At 40.2% G+C, this 14804-nt stretch overlaps 1 protein-coding gene and 1 long non-coding RNA gene across 3 annotated transcripts; both read right to left on the bottom strand.

The window, feature by feature from the left end:
• Positions 1 to 397: 397 nt before the first annotated feature.
• LOC137441609 (homeobox protein vex1-like) lies at positions 398 to 2213 on the bottom strand. Its single transcript, XM_068139239.1, has 3 exons — positions 2081 to 2213; positions 1765 to 1970; positions 398 to 1074 (listed from the first exon to the last, which is right to left on the bottom strand). Exons 1-3 carry the CDS (start codon positions 2211 to 2213, stop codon positions 754 to 756), a joined length of 660 nt encoding a protein of 219 aa, XP_067995340.1. The 3' UTR covers positions 398 to 753.
• Positions 2214 to 9979: 7766 nt separating this feature from the next.
• On the bottom strand, positions 9980 to 11506 carry LOC137441610 (uncharacterized). Of its 2 annotated transcripts, none has more exons than XR_010987449.1 (3): positions 11293 to 11506; positions 11092 to 11178; positions 9980 to 10821 (listed from the first exon to the last, which is right to left on the bottom strand). It is a non-coding gene; the product is annotated as an uncharacterized lncRNA (long non-coding RNA). The 2 variants fall into 2 exon arrangements; XR_010987448.1 differs by having other exon boundaries at positions 11076 to 11178.
• Positions 11507 to 14804: the final 3298 nt, after the last annotated feature.

A 14804-nucleotide genomic window follows, 5' to 3' on the forward strand; every position in this document is an offset into this window, starting at 1 on the left:
TCGCTCGATATTATAATCAAACAGGAGATAGCACACTGGAGGGCAGAAACTAGGATGGAAGTTGTGTCCTCTCCAGTATCCCTGTTGTCCACCAAAGGCTGATTTCAACTTTGGTCTCCTTAGCCCCACAACAGGACTGTTAATGTGCTGGGAGGAAGGGGAAGCAGTGAATGTATGGTACAAGGCTGTTGTAGTCTAAAGATCAATGAGGTTGGGGAGGGGGAATGGGGCAGAACAGGGAAGAAGATGTAGCAATGCTGGCTGTATTACTTCGTGCTGCTGTAAGTTTAGGAGTAGGAACAAAAACATTTTCATTTTGAGTGCTCCAGGAGACTGGAACTTGTGAATACTTCCACTGGGTTTCATCACCACATTTAAATTACATTTGACACTGGCATCAAAATACATGCTTGCCCTTTAATTCCTTAGCCTCAACTCTTTAAAATATATAAATGGAATAAATATACCAACAAACAGGCTTTAGAAATGGTACAGAATATAGAGGTAAAAGACAACACTGAACAAATTCTTCAGTTTTGTGTGTAAAGCTGCCACCTTTAGTACCAGTATTTGCTGTAGTTTACAAATATTTCCTAACCCCCCCCTTATATATAATAAAAAATTGAATAATTAAATCCCTTAAATAAAATAAATTACCATTAAGATATATTTGGTAGTTCTTGTTAAAAATACCAAATACTGTCTGTAATCTAAATAAGAAGATATGTCTGGAAACTCAGTCTTTTATAGTCATCAGTTAGAGTCATTGCTGGGAGTTGCAGAAGAGTAACAAGATAATCCTGGGCTGGGGAGGCAATAGTAAAGCTGGATTTGGCAAAGCTGGCTGAAGGGACTGAGCTGGAAAGGTAACAAGGCAGGGCTTGGCATAGCTGGGTGAAGACAAACAGTAGGGGTAGAAGAGGCATTGATGTCCATCTCATGAGAACAGCTGGATGTAACAATATCTGGGCAACGATGATATGGCAAAAATAAGCCTGAGAAAAGAGCTTCCACCCTGGCATCTTGAGTCTGACGTTTGAACTTCATTCGACGATTTTGAAACCAGGTTTTTATCTTAGGGGAAAAAAAAAAAGTCAAGAACCAACACACTTGCCTCTTTTCTACACAGTAATACATGCAAAACTCAGACTTTATCAGAGTAATGGGGTATAGTTACAGATTTGGTGATTTATATTCAGTGTAGCATAATTATGCTGTGGCTAGGAATCAAGCTGTGACAGTTCCATTATGTGAGACAAGCTAATCTGATTTGGACCAGTACAGTTAACTCAGGATGGGGGGGGGGGGGGGGGGGGGGAGAATAAAAGGGATGGGTAGGGCTAATTCTGTTCAGAGAGAAAATCTGCCAACTACCAAGTGTATAGAAAATTTAAAGGAACAATTAACCTGAAAAAGGAAATTCTGATGACTGTGCAAGTATTTTTACATCTGATGAGGTTTCACTTATTAAACATTTTCCATTTGCATATTGTCCCTGGTTTAACACAAAAGTGTGACAGGTAGCAAAGCTGTGCCAGCTGAAGATGTAAGCTGGTTTCTGATTACTTTTCTGCTAGAAGAATAAGTTAAACAGACGTCCTGACCCCGCCGCACCTGCAGGTGCTGTCACTACCCCCGTGATTATCAAGGGCCTAGGGCCTCTCCTCTCTCCCGCAGTTTTCAGGAGAGCAAGGGCCAAGGCAGCCTAGACCCCATCCACCCTCTTCAGCGACGGCGGGCCGGGGGCGCCCCGGCGTTGTTCACCTGGCTCTGGGAGAGATTCAGCACGGCGGCCAGGCGCCGCTTCTCGCTGGTGCCGATGTAGCGCTGTTCGCGGAAGCTCCGCTCCAGCTCCTGCAGCTGCGCGGCCGAGAACTTGGTGCGGGGTCGCCCGGGCACGGCTCCACCACCTGCCTCCTCTTCCTGCCCAGGGCTGCTGCAGTCCGCGGCACCCCTACCCCGGAGCGTGGCTGCGGGGACAGGATAGAAGCGTCAGAAGGGGACTGTTCCCGGGCGGTGGCGTAGGCAGCGGCCGTTAGGCTAACCGTCGCCGTCAACCGCGAGAAGCGGGGCGACTCACCCAGGTCCGACGGAGGCTGCTTGCCACCGGTGTCTCCGAGCAGGGAGCTAGGCTCGTGGGCAGTAACAAGGGGCTGCGCTCCGCCGCGGCTGCTCTGCGCCAGCCACTCTACTGAGAACGTACCCTTCTCCATCTCGCCCGACTCTGCAGTTGCTCCCGCTCACTAAAGCCGTCCGGCTTTGAGGGCAAACATTTTAAAGCACCATCCGCGGCTAGTTTTGAAAACGCCGCAAGTCATCAAATGAGGCCGAGAACAAAAGACTCTATTGAGAGATGCTTTAATCTCCCCTTTCAGGTGATTGTTACATCCGTCTAATCTCTGAACGGGGTAGTTAGCCGAACTCAAGGCTGCATGACCTGGCGCCAAGTTCAGCTCTGAGTAGTCTCCTGACCACGTAGCTCCTCATAATTGCATCACGGCCTGTGCTTGGACCACGCCGTGATTTTCAATCTTTATAGCCTAGTATGAAGGACAGGACTTCAGAAAAGATTAATAACAACGCAGGACATAGAGAAGCTTCTTATATGAGACTTCAACCCAAATTTGGAGCTCCCTTTGCTTATTTGATGCAAGGTTTGGAAGAACCCTGTTGCTTTTCTGCTAGCAAAGGAGACTGATTCAGGGTAGGAACAAGCAGTCCTTAAACCTGCAAACAGGTAAAGAATATGGGGTAATGCTGATACTAGTATTTTCCCAATATGCCTATGAGTAACATTTTGCTCTTTCTGAAGTCTGACGTTTTTTTATTTGGGAGTTTGAAATGCAGAGTTAAGTGTTTTTCACTACTGTCCGTGTTACAAACAAACAAACAAAAAGACTCCTCTTTTAAGTGTGAGGTACAATTGTTGACTTCTGTTTATGTAGTATTAGAGATTTAAAGAAATCTTCGTGGAGAGAAGGTTTGAAGCTACATCACAGTGCTGTTAGCATGGCAATTTGATAGGTCATTTGTAGAAAGTAGAGTGGGAGATTTTGACTTGTGTAATAGGTAGTAAATCAATTCATTCCTAGTAATCCATTTAAGAATAAGATTTACTGCTCATTAATAATATGAGCAGTTATGTTTCAAGATACTGGACAGCATAAGAAACACTGAGAAAATGACTAGTTGGCTTGAATTTATCTATTCATGTCTTAAAATATAATCTCCTTTCCCTGCACCCTAAGAAAGAAACGTGTGCATTTCAAAGTAAACAGCTCTGGTGTTCTTATAAAGTAGATCAAAGAAGAGGAGTGTAAATTGTTCAGAGGCAGTCTGTTCAAGGATGATTCAGATAAGAGTGAGAAGAGAACCACTTAAATGGTCTGAAGTGGGCTTGGGATGGCACAGTCCTTATCCTTTGCAAACACAGCCTAACACATTTACAAGCTGTTTCAGTAAACAGTCACTACTGCTTGGGTTTATCCAGTCAGAGATAATGAACTGTCTTTAGCGGAGTGCTAACATGTTTGAGACATCATGTTAATTTTTTTAGACTTCAAAGAACTTAATGTCACTTTTTATAAACAGTGATGTATTTGTAGCGAGATGGCAAAAGTCAGGAAACATTACTCTTAATTTTTTTGTTGTTCCCTCTAAGGTTTTCTGTATTTGCTCAGGTATGAATACAATTTTCTCCCATAAAATATAAAGGTGTTTACGCTTCTAGGAGGTGACTACATATACTTCAAAGCAAAGAAAAGAGTTTGCATAGCTGACACTCATGTTTTACTGAAAAGCTTCTCTGACTAGACTGGTGGGAATGGCAGTTGCATTGTCTTGATGCACTTACATTTCCACCCAGCTTTTCTTTGTAATGAAAACAACAAAAAATCCACAGAGAAATATGCAGATTATTTTTATGCATTAACCATATAAAATAAATATTACATCCCCTCCCCCTACCCCCCAAACTACAATCAACAAAACCCCCTCAAACCCAAACAAAACCAGCAACAACAACAAAAAAAAACCCCATCAAACCCCAAACAAAAAATACGGGAAGGGGATGATGACTGAGCAGTCTGCTTTGATGACAACCAAGTGGTATAGTCTTGAACTTGCAATGTTATTGAAAAATTAGTGGGAAATAATTCACTGTTGAGAATGACTTGTTGGAAAAGATCCAATACAAATATTTTTAGTTGGCTTGGTTCCTAGTCCTACAATCCTGAAAATTAGTCCCAGAAATAATCGATTCCTTTATTATTGTTTCTGGTTGATAATTACTAATTATATTTTAACAGATGAACAAATGTATTTAAGCAACAAAAGGATTGCCACTATGATGTCAATTTTTAACTCTATAGTTTAGTGTAAATGAAACCTTTGGGTTTGTTAGTGAATTCTTGGTTTAACTAGTGAGGCTTTCTTCCTACCTTTCCTCCCCCCCCCCCCCCGCCCTTTGCATGTGATTTAATCACCTGGAAAAGTATTTATAAAATGTATGTCCTCTGAAGTAGTTTGGATTTGAAATTGTACTAGGGAGGCTGGGAGTAGAGATTTCCATGTTGCTCAACTCTTTTTGAAACTCAAGTATCTTTCCAACTCATACTGGTGATAAAAACTTCTATAGGTTTGTGTCAGAATTGCTCTGAGAATACATAAAATGCCAAAACGTCCACACCAGCAATCAGGTTAAATCCAATACTAATAGTTTTAATTGAGACAATATAGACATACTATTAAGGACTTCTGCTGCTTCTTGGGTAAAATAATGTATTTTGGCAAGAACAACGCTTTTGCCTTGGTATAACTGTTGGCAGAAAAGCATGTGCAGACACAAAATGAAAGTTACTGTGGTGGCTGCCCATGTTTTAAATAAGGACCCATTTATTATAAGCAGAAGTAGACAACGTGACTAAACTTTCCTATGTTGACATGTGACTGGACTATAAAATATGTAGAGTGCTCTTCTACATTATAAACTCAATATATGTTTTGTTTTTAACATGTTTTTAGGCGTTGAGTGCTTTGGTTAGGTGTTTGTTTAGGGGGAGGGTCCTAATTCATAACAAACTTTATTTTTGCCAGACCATTTCAATCTGTAATATTAAAACAAAACAGGTAGCTCAATAAAAACTAGAAGAGGAAGTGTCAGTGCCTAAGTAGTGGATAAACACAAGAAAACATCTTAAAAAGCAAGATGTTTTTTAAATGCTAATGTTCATGCTTTGAGTGTTGTTAGGATGATTTACCTATGATAAAGAACATGGTTTGGAGCAAAGCCCCCATTGGAAAGACTAGTGGAGTGACTGTAACACTGTAAGTGGCCATCACATGAAAGCAATTTTAGTTTTAAGGGTAACTGCCACGTATTTTTGGTTAGCAATTAACAATCAGCAGGTCTTGTGATGAAACATCCCATCTCCCATTGATTATTAGCAATTTCTATGAACACCTAGAGAACAAAAACATAGTGACCAAATCTCCGAATGTGGCTAGTAAGCTAGAGAAGTGCAGTGGTATTGTAGCTGATTCACATTTTACTGCTCCAATTTGATAATATTTCTTGACTCCGATATTAATGAAAATGTTTGATATCATTTATAACTCGGTTTACTTTAATCTAAGTATCTTGTTGAAGCAAAAGTGCCTCATATTAATTTATATGCTTTTAGTCCTTACATCAGTTGTAAAGATAGCTTCATACAAAGCAATGAGTATTTGTGTGATGCTGGTTTACTTATGGAAAATATGTGTAGAGGCTACACTAGAATTTGTCAGCATGCTAGTAGTGAAAGTATCTTAAGTGGTGAAAAACAATGCAGGCAGGCTAATTCAATCATGTAAACGTTTTTAAGGGCATTTACCTGATTAAAAAATGTTATCTGCCACATTGATTTCTACCTCATACAAAGGACACAACTAGATGAGTGAAATGTGTTGAATGGAACTAACAGCTCTTGATAGGAGTTGTTTCACTCCTCTCTCTATCTTTTTGAGCATACATTTCCCCACCTATTCTGAGTTTAAGCAACCTGCTGACCTATCAGAGAGTCCATTTAAGTTTCTAAGACAGCAGGAAATAAACAGAAAAAAGAAAAGCACACGGCTTTTTAACAGCTAGGAGAGCTAAAAGTGGATGAACTCTGTAACATGCAGAGAGGAATGCTTGGAGCGTGGAAGGGAAGCCTAAGAAGCAGAATTACAGAATTAACCAGGTTGGAAAAGACCTTCAAGATCATCAAGTCCAATCTATCACCCAGCACCATCTAATCAATTAAACTGTGGCACTAAGTGCCTCATGCAGTCCTATTTTTAAACACTTCCAGAGACAGTGACTCCACCACCTCTCTGAGCAGCCCATTCCAATGGTCAATCACTCTTACTGTGAAGAATTTCCTCCTATCATTCAGCCTAAACTGCAAAATTATTTTAGAATCATAGAATTGTTGGAGTTGGAAGTGACCTCAAGGATCATCCAGTTCCAACCCCCCTGACATGGGAAGGGACACCTCACACCACATCAGGCTGCTCACAGCCACATCCAGCCTGGCCTTAAAAACCTCCAGGGATGAGGCTTCCACCACCTCCCCAGGCAACCTGTTCCAGTGTCTCACCACCCTCATGGGGAAGAATTTCTTCCTAACATCCAATCTGAATCTACCCATTTCTATTTTTGTTCCATTCCCCATAGTCCTAAACCTGACACCCCATAAGACCCTCACCTGCCCCATTTTTACCCTTTTTCCCCTCAAATCCCAGAGCTGTCTTGGAGTCTCCTCCCACCCCAGGTGTGGCCACTTTGCACTCCCCACCCCATCTCCTTTTTAATCCCCCCCAGGAAAGGGAGAAGCCCTAAGATGAGCCCATCTGGGCTGAGGGATCCTTCTCTCATCACTGGTGAGTAGTTCTGTTGCTTTATATAAATAAATGCTGATGTCATTACAGTCAGTGGGTTGGTATAAAACTCACTTTCCTCAGACAGAGAGACTAAAGCATGAATTGGAATGATCTACACACACAAATCATTAGTAAATAAATACCTTATGGCTTCCTCACTGCTATCTTTTCTAGATATTCTAATAACATTAGTTTGACTCTGTGGTATGTCCTCTGCTCTTTGCTCCAGTACTGGACTTAATTGTTGTTTGCTGGCATGGGTGCAAGGCCTCTTATGATGGTGCTGAATTACGTCACCTAGTGGCACTTTGCAGTACTCAAAGCAGAATCTGTTAATGGGTGAAAACCATGCGTTTCGATTTAAGTGCTCTGTGTCTGTGCTCCAGCAGTAGTGGGGTATCAGCTTAATTTTAATAGTTCATGCGTTCCAACAAAGGGGCACATGTTACTGCTTTTAGGCTCCCTCTGACAGTGGGTAAGGCTTTTCTTCCTCAAAAGATAACAGATGGTAATTTAAAAAAAAAAAGGTAATGCAAGCCAATACTTCTATATAAGTTCACATAGTGCTTACTCTTAATTTAACCCCCTTCATACATTGTAAAACACCTGCCCAACAAAACTAAAACAAACAAAAAAAGCCCAAACCAACAAACTGAAAAGAAAGCAAAACAAAAATCCCACTCCAAACCCAAACAAAACAAAATCCCAAACACCCAAGAGCAAAACAAACCAAACACACCAAACCCCAACCAAAGAAAAAGCCCTCAAATACCCCCACAAACCCCCTAAGGATATTTCCTATAAATCCACCACAAACAACTTGACCCTTCTTACAGGAGCTCTATCCCTGACAGAAGAAAGAATTTTGATATATCGTTAGCCCCTTTTTTTCCCCCTTGAAAAATCTTTCTTTTCTCATTCTGCTTTCCTTTCTTCGCTTGATCTACACTTTTCTATATCTACAGCTGATAAATCTTTGAACCTGTAGAATGGAGGAGTCTTGTGGAAGGAAAACTATCCAAATTCATAGGAGTGAGAGGATTCAGACTGCACTGTAATGCATGTTTTATAAAGTAGAATTAAGATTGTATGAGTCATTCCAGCATGTGTTAACTTTTCAGCTCCTGGTTGATTACTTAGTATTTCAAAAGATTTCTTTTTTCATTTAGAAAAATACACAATGTAGGTTTATATCAAAGCTCACAATCAAAAAAGGATGCACTTTGCTGACAGGAATAAACATTGTAATTCCAAATTCTGAAGGTGATTGCGTTATAGGAACATGTCTTATAGAAACTTAAAAGAACAGAAAAAAAACCTAAAGGCCCCAAATTATTTCTTTCCAGCAATAGCACTTGTCTTTCCATATGCTTCATAAACATCCAGTCCTTTTTGCCTTCGTTTCTGCTTTTGTAAACCTGATCTCCTTTGATTCAACGTGCCGTATCTGGTATCATTCTCTCCATCTCTTACTTCAGCTGCTTCTTTCTCTCCACATCTACCGGGGAGCTGTCAGCAGGGGGAGCGCCGGGAGCGCGGCAGAACCTGGTTCTGGTCGGGGCGCTGCTGTAGGAACCCAGCTGAAGCGCGCTGCAGCAGAGGGACAGTTTACGGAGAATGCTGGATTTCAACGGCTCCTCTTTGGAGTCTGTGTGAAATCTAATTGTTCTGACTTGGCTTTTTGGAGGGAAGCACACCTGGGACTTGTTAAAACTTGTAACACCTAACGCTTCTATGCCGTTTGTCCAAGTATTTAAAATTGAAAGTATTAGAGCTCATCAATTTAATTGCTGTGGCATTTGTCCAATATAGTAAAGAACCCACAGATTAGTCCTAACCTGGGCCATTTTGGTTGGGTGTTGAGACACGGCTTTTAAAATTTGTTTGATTGATTTTCCCCTATCCACACATACATGGTGTGTAAACTGTCACTAAACCACAGCTCTTCAGGAAAAAAAACCTGCAACAAAAAACAGTTAAATAATCAAAGTGGTTTTGGTGAAGCTTGTGGCGTTTTTGTTTGGGTTTTGTTTTATTTTGCTTTTTTAAAACTTAAACCCATGAATTTTCTTTTTTCTGGATGTTTTTTGGCAAGAGTTAACTAAGGGTCAGAAAACCAGCCTGAATTGGTGCAAAGTAAGCAGGGAGAGTTTTGTGCAGATGATGGAACATGAATTTGAGGACATAGCTTTAGTTCCAGTTAAAAATGAATGTAAATATTCATGGTATGTTATGCTGCTACTGTTAGTTTTTGCAGTAAAATGCTGTATTTGGATGTACTCCTTATTGCTTTACCACTGTCACTTATGCTAGTGCTGACAAGTAGTGTTACAGATAAATTAAATTTGCGCATCAGTGAGTTTTTGAAGAAGGCAGAAATTAACATTTCTGTCTGGTTAAGCATTGGCTCTTTTCTGTAGGGCAAATTTGTCGTGCATGTTTGTGTTAGAGAAATTGAGCACAAAGAAAATGGAAACACTCTCTTTCCTCAGACTGGGATTTCAAAGGTGCTGCAAAGTGTCCTTCCAACCTAAATCAATTGCTGCTTCTCTTTCTTCACTGTATCCACATATCAGGATTTGCAAATACGCAATCGGAGAACTGATTCCGCTGGGAGGGCAGCAGAATCTTCCCCCCTTCTCCCCCCTTCTCCCCCCTTCTCCCCCCTTCTCCCCCCTTCTCCCCCCTCTCTCCCCCCTTCTCCCCCCTTCTCCCCCCTTCTCCCCCCTTCTCCCCCCTTCTCCCCCCTTCTCCCCCCTTCTCCCCCCTTCTCCCCCCTTCTCCCCCCTTCTCCCCCCTTCTCCCCCCTTCTCCCCCCTTCTCCCCCCTTCTCCCCCCCTTCTCCCCCCCCATATAGCATAATAAGGACCACTGAGTAAAATGACTTGGAATACACCTGGTTTTGCTGTTTCTAAACAAATAGCTTTATAAGACTTGTTAGAATTTGTGATGCAGGGTTATGCAAACATTTAGTCTGTGATCAAAAGATTAGATTTTTATTTGATATGTGATATATACAGTTACACTGATTCATAAGAGTAATATTCCCCAACCCCTTCCCCCCCCTCCCCCCCGAACCGATGTGATACATTGCTATTTAGAGCAAATAAAAGTAATTGGACAGAAAGATTACAAATGTGTTTCCCAACCATTTTTCTGTTGAATGAAGAAAGCCAGGGCAACTTTTACACTTACGCTACCTAGATACCTGTGGGTGAAAGAAGAAAACAGAAAATTAGCATGCTTATTATTTGATTTACTATTAACTGCCTATTTTTTACAAGGAGAGAATTTGTAATTCCACACATGCAGGCATCATGTGGAAAGTACTTAAGATCTTAAAGGATCAAGAACAAACAGTATGTTGAAGACAGCCCGCTTGGGCAACGTTTGCATGATGAGGCCTTACATACTTGATAGGTTCAAAGAGCTGCATTTTTGCAGCTGGTGTAACTGCATTCCCCTTATTTTCAATTAGATGTCTATGGGAATAAGGACTGCAGAACAAGCTTCTTAGCAATGTATATATTTTAGATGGAACACTATACCAAGCAATGTATTAAATACTGTAGTTGGAGAAATACTTAAAATATTCTTGTGATAAATCAGATTTTTTAGGAAGAAGCCAACATTCAATTACTGTCTCAGAGTAAATAACAGAAATATCTCTTTATTAAGTTTTTGATGGTTGAAAATGTCATAAATCAACCTTTAATTTCTTCATACGTCCTTTTTCTCTGTGCATTTCTGTTGTCGCCTTGGTGATGTCTTTTGAAATGATCGGCGAAGTATCTCCGCTGCCCCATTTTCCCATGCCTTATATCTCTCTAGATCTGATTACCAAAGAAATATAAGCATAGGAAAAAAGAACAACGAGCCAGATCAAGATCAGCTCCCCTTGTGGCAAGAGTAAACCTGGAATATAAATGTATAGATTAAGGAGAGTAAAAATAAGGTGTGTTTTGCTTGGGTTTTGGTTTGCTTTTTCTAACTATAAGGCTCTTAAAAACTAGCGCAGGCTAGAGAAGAGGTTAAAGTGTGAGACAACCAACATTAACGCCTAGGATTCAGCAAAGACAGTGTTTAGCATGTTAAAAAATCACCAGTACAACCCCATTAAAAAAGAGTACTTAGATGAATATATAGAGTTCTTATAAAAAATGAATTACTTGCAATTGAATTGACCTGTAGATGAATGAGAAGTCCATCACTATGTCCTGGCTTCAGTACATTTCACTGCTGCGCAGTCTTTGAGGCTTTTTAAGTCAAGAGCTGCAAAAATAGTGATTTCAATTACCAAACAAATGCATGAGAGAGAAAGAGAGAAGAGGCTGCGAATTATAAAATACCCTAAAATCCTCACTACAAAAAAGCAGTAAGACTCACCAACATAGTTGTCTGATGCTCGGACTGCACTAAGTTCGTTTTCATGAGAATTTATGCTTTGCTCAAGACCTTGAAGAAGTATGAACAATACAGTATAACTGTTTTCATAAGTGATAATCGGTTTGCCCCTTGCCAAGGTCTTTGCTGCACCTGCAGATTGGCTGCATAAAAAGCACTCTTTTGTAAAACTGCTGAAAACGTAGAAAGTATTACTCATATGTTGGGGGAGGTAGAAATGGGAGTGCAGTGGACAACAACACTGATAGAAATAATTAAAGTGATGGCTTGAAATGTACTCTGAGAATTTATAATTTCTCTTTTCTTTCACATACGTCAGTGGTGTTTGGAAAACGCAGATCTGGGAGAGGACTTCTTGTTCTCAAAGCCTGTGCTGCGTTCTCTGTTTAACCACCCCCCTTCTCCCCAGCAGACTTTTTTGAGAATCTCTATCAATGTCCTTCACTGCAAACACGACTTTACTGGGGAGATATCAAGGTCTGTGTACAAGGCTTTCCTCTGCTTATCCATGCACTAGTGAGGCTCCCTGTCGGATGCCAAGGCTGGGAAACATCTTTCACTGTATTCAATTCTATTAGCTAACAAATCTTTAACCACTTGCTTTCATGTTGCTCTCTGTCTTGTAGGACATTTATTATGCTATAACACTTAATTTCCCGTGTAAAATTTATCTGTTTAATACATTAGAAGTCTGGAGTGATCAGCTAAAATTGTTAGGAATTGGTCCAGATTAATTCAAAGAACTACAGTGTAACAAGTAGCCATAATACCCGTTGTTACATGCTGTTGTTTATTCGTAAGTTTGGAAACTCCTGAAATTCATTAAATGTGTTCTTTTCAGTGTCAGTTGATTTATCAAGTTTCCTTAATTTCCATTTTGTAACCTCAGGTTCCGTTTCTTCTTCCCATCATAGCAAGCAGTCATTGCATCCCAATTTCTGTACAGTGCTTTGAAATAAAAAATCTTTCTGATTTTAGTTTAGGATGAATTCTTCCTTAGATTTTTGTAAAATATACAGCTGATTTTTTTTCAGTTTTTCTTAAGAGTTTTGTGTTTCTGGTCTGGAGCCATCCTAGTTGCGTCCCGAAGCAAGTATTGTATGTCTTGTGATTTGTAATATGAAATTCTAACTTCAGTTCTGCTGGGCTTCCTGCCTTCAATCAAACAGCTATGGTGCCTGGAAAGAGAATATCTGCCCTGCACAGAACCAGAGTAGTGCTGATCAGCTTCTCATATAGCAGAAATGCTAGAGGAATTGTCAGTTTTGGTTTTGGTGTGTGTTCTGATAAATATATACAGAGAGAGAAAGAACTGGGTGGGTTGGTTTTAGGCTGTGCTTTTTTTTCCTGTTATTTTATTTTTTTTCTTTCTTTTCTTCCTTTCCCTCCCCCCACATTTTAGAGGATTGAACATGAAATTGCTGGATTACCAGGTGGAATACAGGCACTGTTCTAGCTTTATTCTGTAGTCCTAGATAGGCCATCTAATACAGAGTGAAAACATCACCAATATAGGAATGTTGCGTTTTGACCTTAGTTGGTGTGAAGCCAAGGGCTATATCCACATAAGGCCTTAATGAAAGCAGGAGTGGCTGTTCAGATAAATGTTGTCTCTGAGAGTAACAAGACTGCTTACTTGTGTGTGAAGGAGCAGCCTCTTGACTTTTGTGGTTTGTTATTAGTATTGTTTATTTGTGGATTGGAAAATTACCTGATACAACTGATGTGTAATTTATCAGTTTCTTTTAAGAGAATAATCAAAGCTGGTTTTGATTTGAATTGCAGAATGAAACTGTTATGAAATTATATGCTTTATTCAGAAATATACACAGAAGGCAACTTTGAAATTTTAGGGAAAAAAAAAATTAAAATGAATACACTAGCCAATCTTTTGCCTTTGATGTTGAATGCAAAGAGGTGACCTGGTGCCTTTTAACCTCAAGGCATGGTTTCTGAAATGCATTCCATTCAGTCATTCCTCTGAAAGTCACATAAAGTCAAGTAGCTAGTGTAAAATAAATAGCCTGACATTTTAATACATTCAAGCACTGATGTCTCAAATCTTTTATGCATTGTATGTGTAGTTTGGTAACACAAATGTTTATTTTTAACAACCCTTTCCTATAAAAAGATCCATGCAAACTTCACTTATATATATATGTATAGATCTGTGGAATGACTTCTAGCAGCTGTTTAAAAAAAAAAAAGGGGGGGGAACCCCACCCAGAGTTTCAAATTAATTATGCAGCACTCATCTTTTAGAAGATATTTATTCTTTCAAACTTCTCTGAGCAGTTAGAATTAGTGAGACTAGAAATCCCTACTATCTATTGTAATGTATTTTCAAAAGGGCAAATTATAGTACTTGAGAAGCTTTGGAACACATTTTTCATCTGCTTACACCAGAGTGCTCTCTCAGCTGGTGTCTCAAACACTGCAAATGGGACTTATAATTTCATTTATGAGGAGATGTGTGTTTATGTATGTTGTTTTGCAAGGGCTTATTTATGGGCCTCAAGCTGCTTTTTTTTTTTTTTTGTTTTTGTAAATTAGAACACATAAAGGTTTGTATAGAATTTTAATTTTTCAATGTGTCTGACTGTGTGTGAAATTTAGAATAGAATAGACTTTAAGTTGGAAGGGACCTGCAGTGATCACCTAGTCCAACTGTCTGACCAATTCAAGGTTAAATCATGGGTGAGAGGATGAATGGTATTGGAAAAAGCTTCACTTTAAACACAACGTACTTCCCCTAAGAACTAAGAAAATTCAGAGTTTGGGAGGGGTGTTTTGGTTACACACTTTTATTGCATATTGCTGAATCTCTTCAGTCAATTTTGTGTTAACACTATCTACAAGGGTATAGAGCTATTTGTCTTTAAGTTGCTGCTTACAGCCCCCTAAAATAAGGACATATTACATTATTATGATTATTCACAACTTCTGATGTATTTGCGGTGCAATGTCTTGTTAAAGCTGAGAGCTAGCTTGGATTTGTATTTCCCACATAAATGTTCAGTAGAACATAGTTTCATAGTTTCATTCAGGGTTGGAAGGGACCACAAGGATCATCTAGTTCCAACCCCCCTGCCATGGGCAGGGACACCCCACACTAGATCAGGCTGGACAGAGCCTCATCCAGCCTGCTCTTAAACACCCCCAGGGACGGGGCCTCGACCACCTCCCTGGACAACCCATTCCAGGGTTTCACCACTCTCATGGTGAAGAACCTCCTCCTCACATCTAGCCTGAATCTCCCCACCTCCAGCTTCATTCCATTCCCCCTAGTCCTATCACTACCTGATATCCTGAGAAGTCCTTCCCCAGCCTTCCTGTAGGCCCCCTTCAGATACTGGAAGGCGACAATTAGGTCTCCTCGGAGCCTTCTCTTCTGCAGACTGTACAGCCCCAACTCCCTCAGTGCAAGTGAAAGCTGAAGAAAGCACCCGATGAAAATTTCCTTCATGGTGACTGGTAGGATACGTGGTACCAAG

This window comes from Melanerpes formicivorus, unplaced genomic scaffold (assembly GCF_026170545.1).
Source record: "Melanerpes formicivorus ecotype bairdi unplaced genomic scaffold, bMelFor1.0.p_v2 SCAF_6, whole genome shotgun sequence".
Classification (NCBI taxonomy): Eukaryota; Metazoa; Chordata; class Aves; order Piciformes; family Picidae; genus Melanerpes; species Melanerpes formicivorus.

Excerpts from the sequence above, each read along its gene's own strand:
- LOC137441609 (XM_068139239.1), bottom strand. The coding sequence starts at position 2,213 with ATGGAGAAGGGTACGTTCTCAGTAGAGTGGCTGGCGCAGAGCAGCCGC. Across the intron at positions 1,971-2,080 it reads GCAGCCTCCGTCGGACCTGG|CCACGCTCCGGGGTAGGGGT; the intron begins GTGAGTCGCCCC and ends CTGTCCCCGCAG. Across the intron at positions 1,075-1,764 it reads TGAATCTCTCCCAGAGCCAG|ATAAAAACCTGGTTTCAAAA; the intron begins GTGAACAACGCC and ends TTTTCCCCTAAG.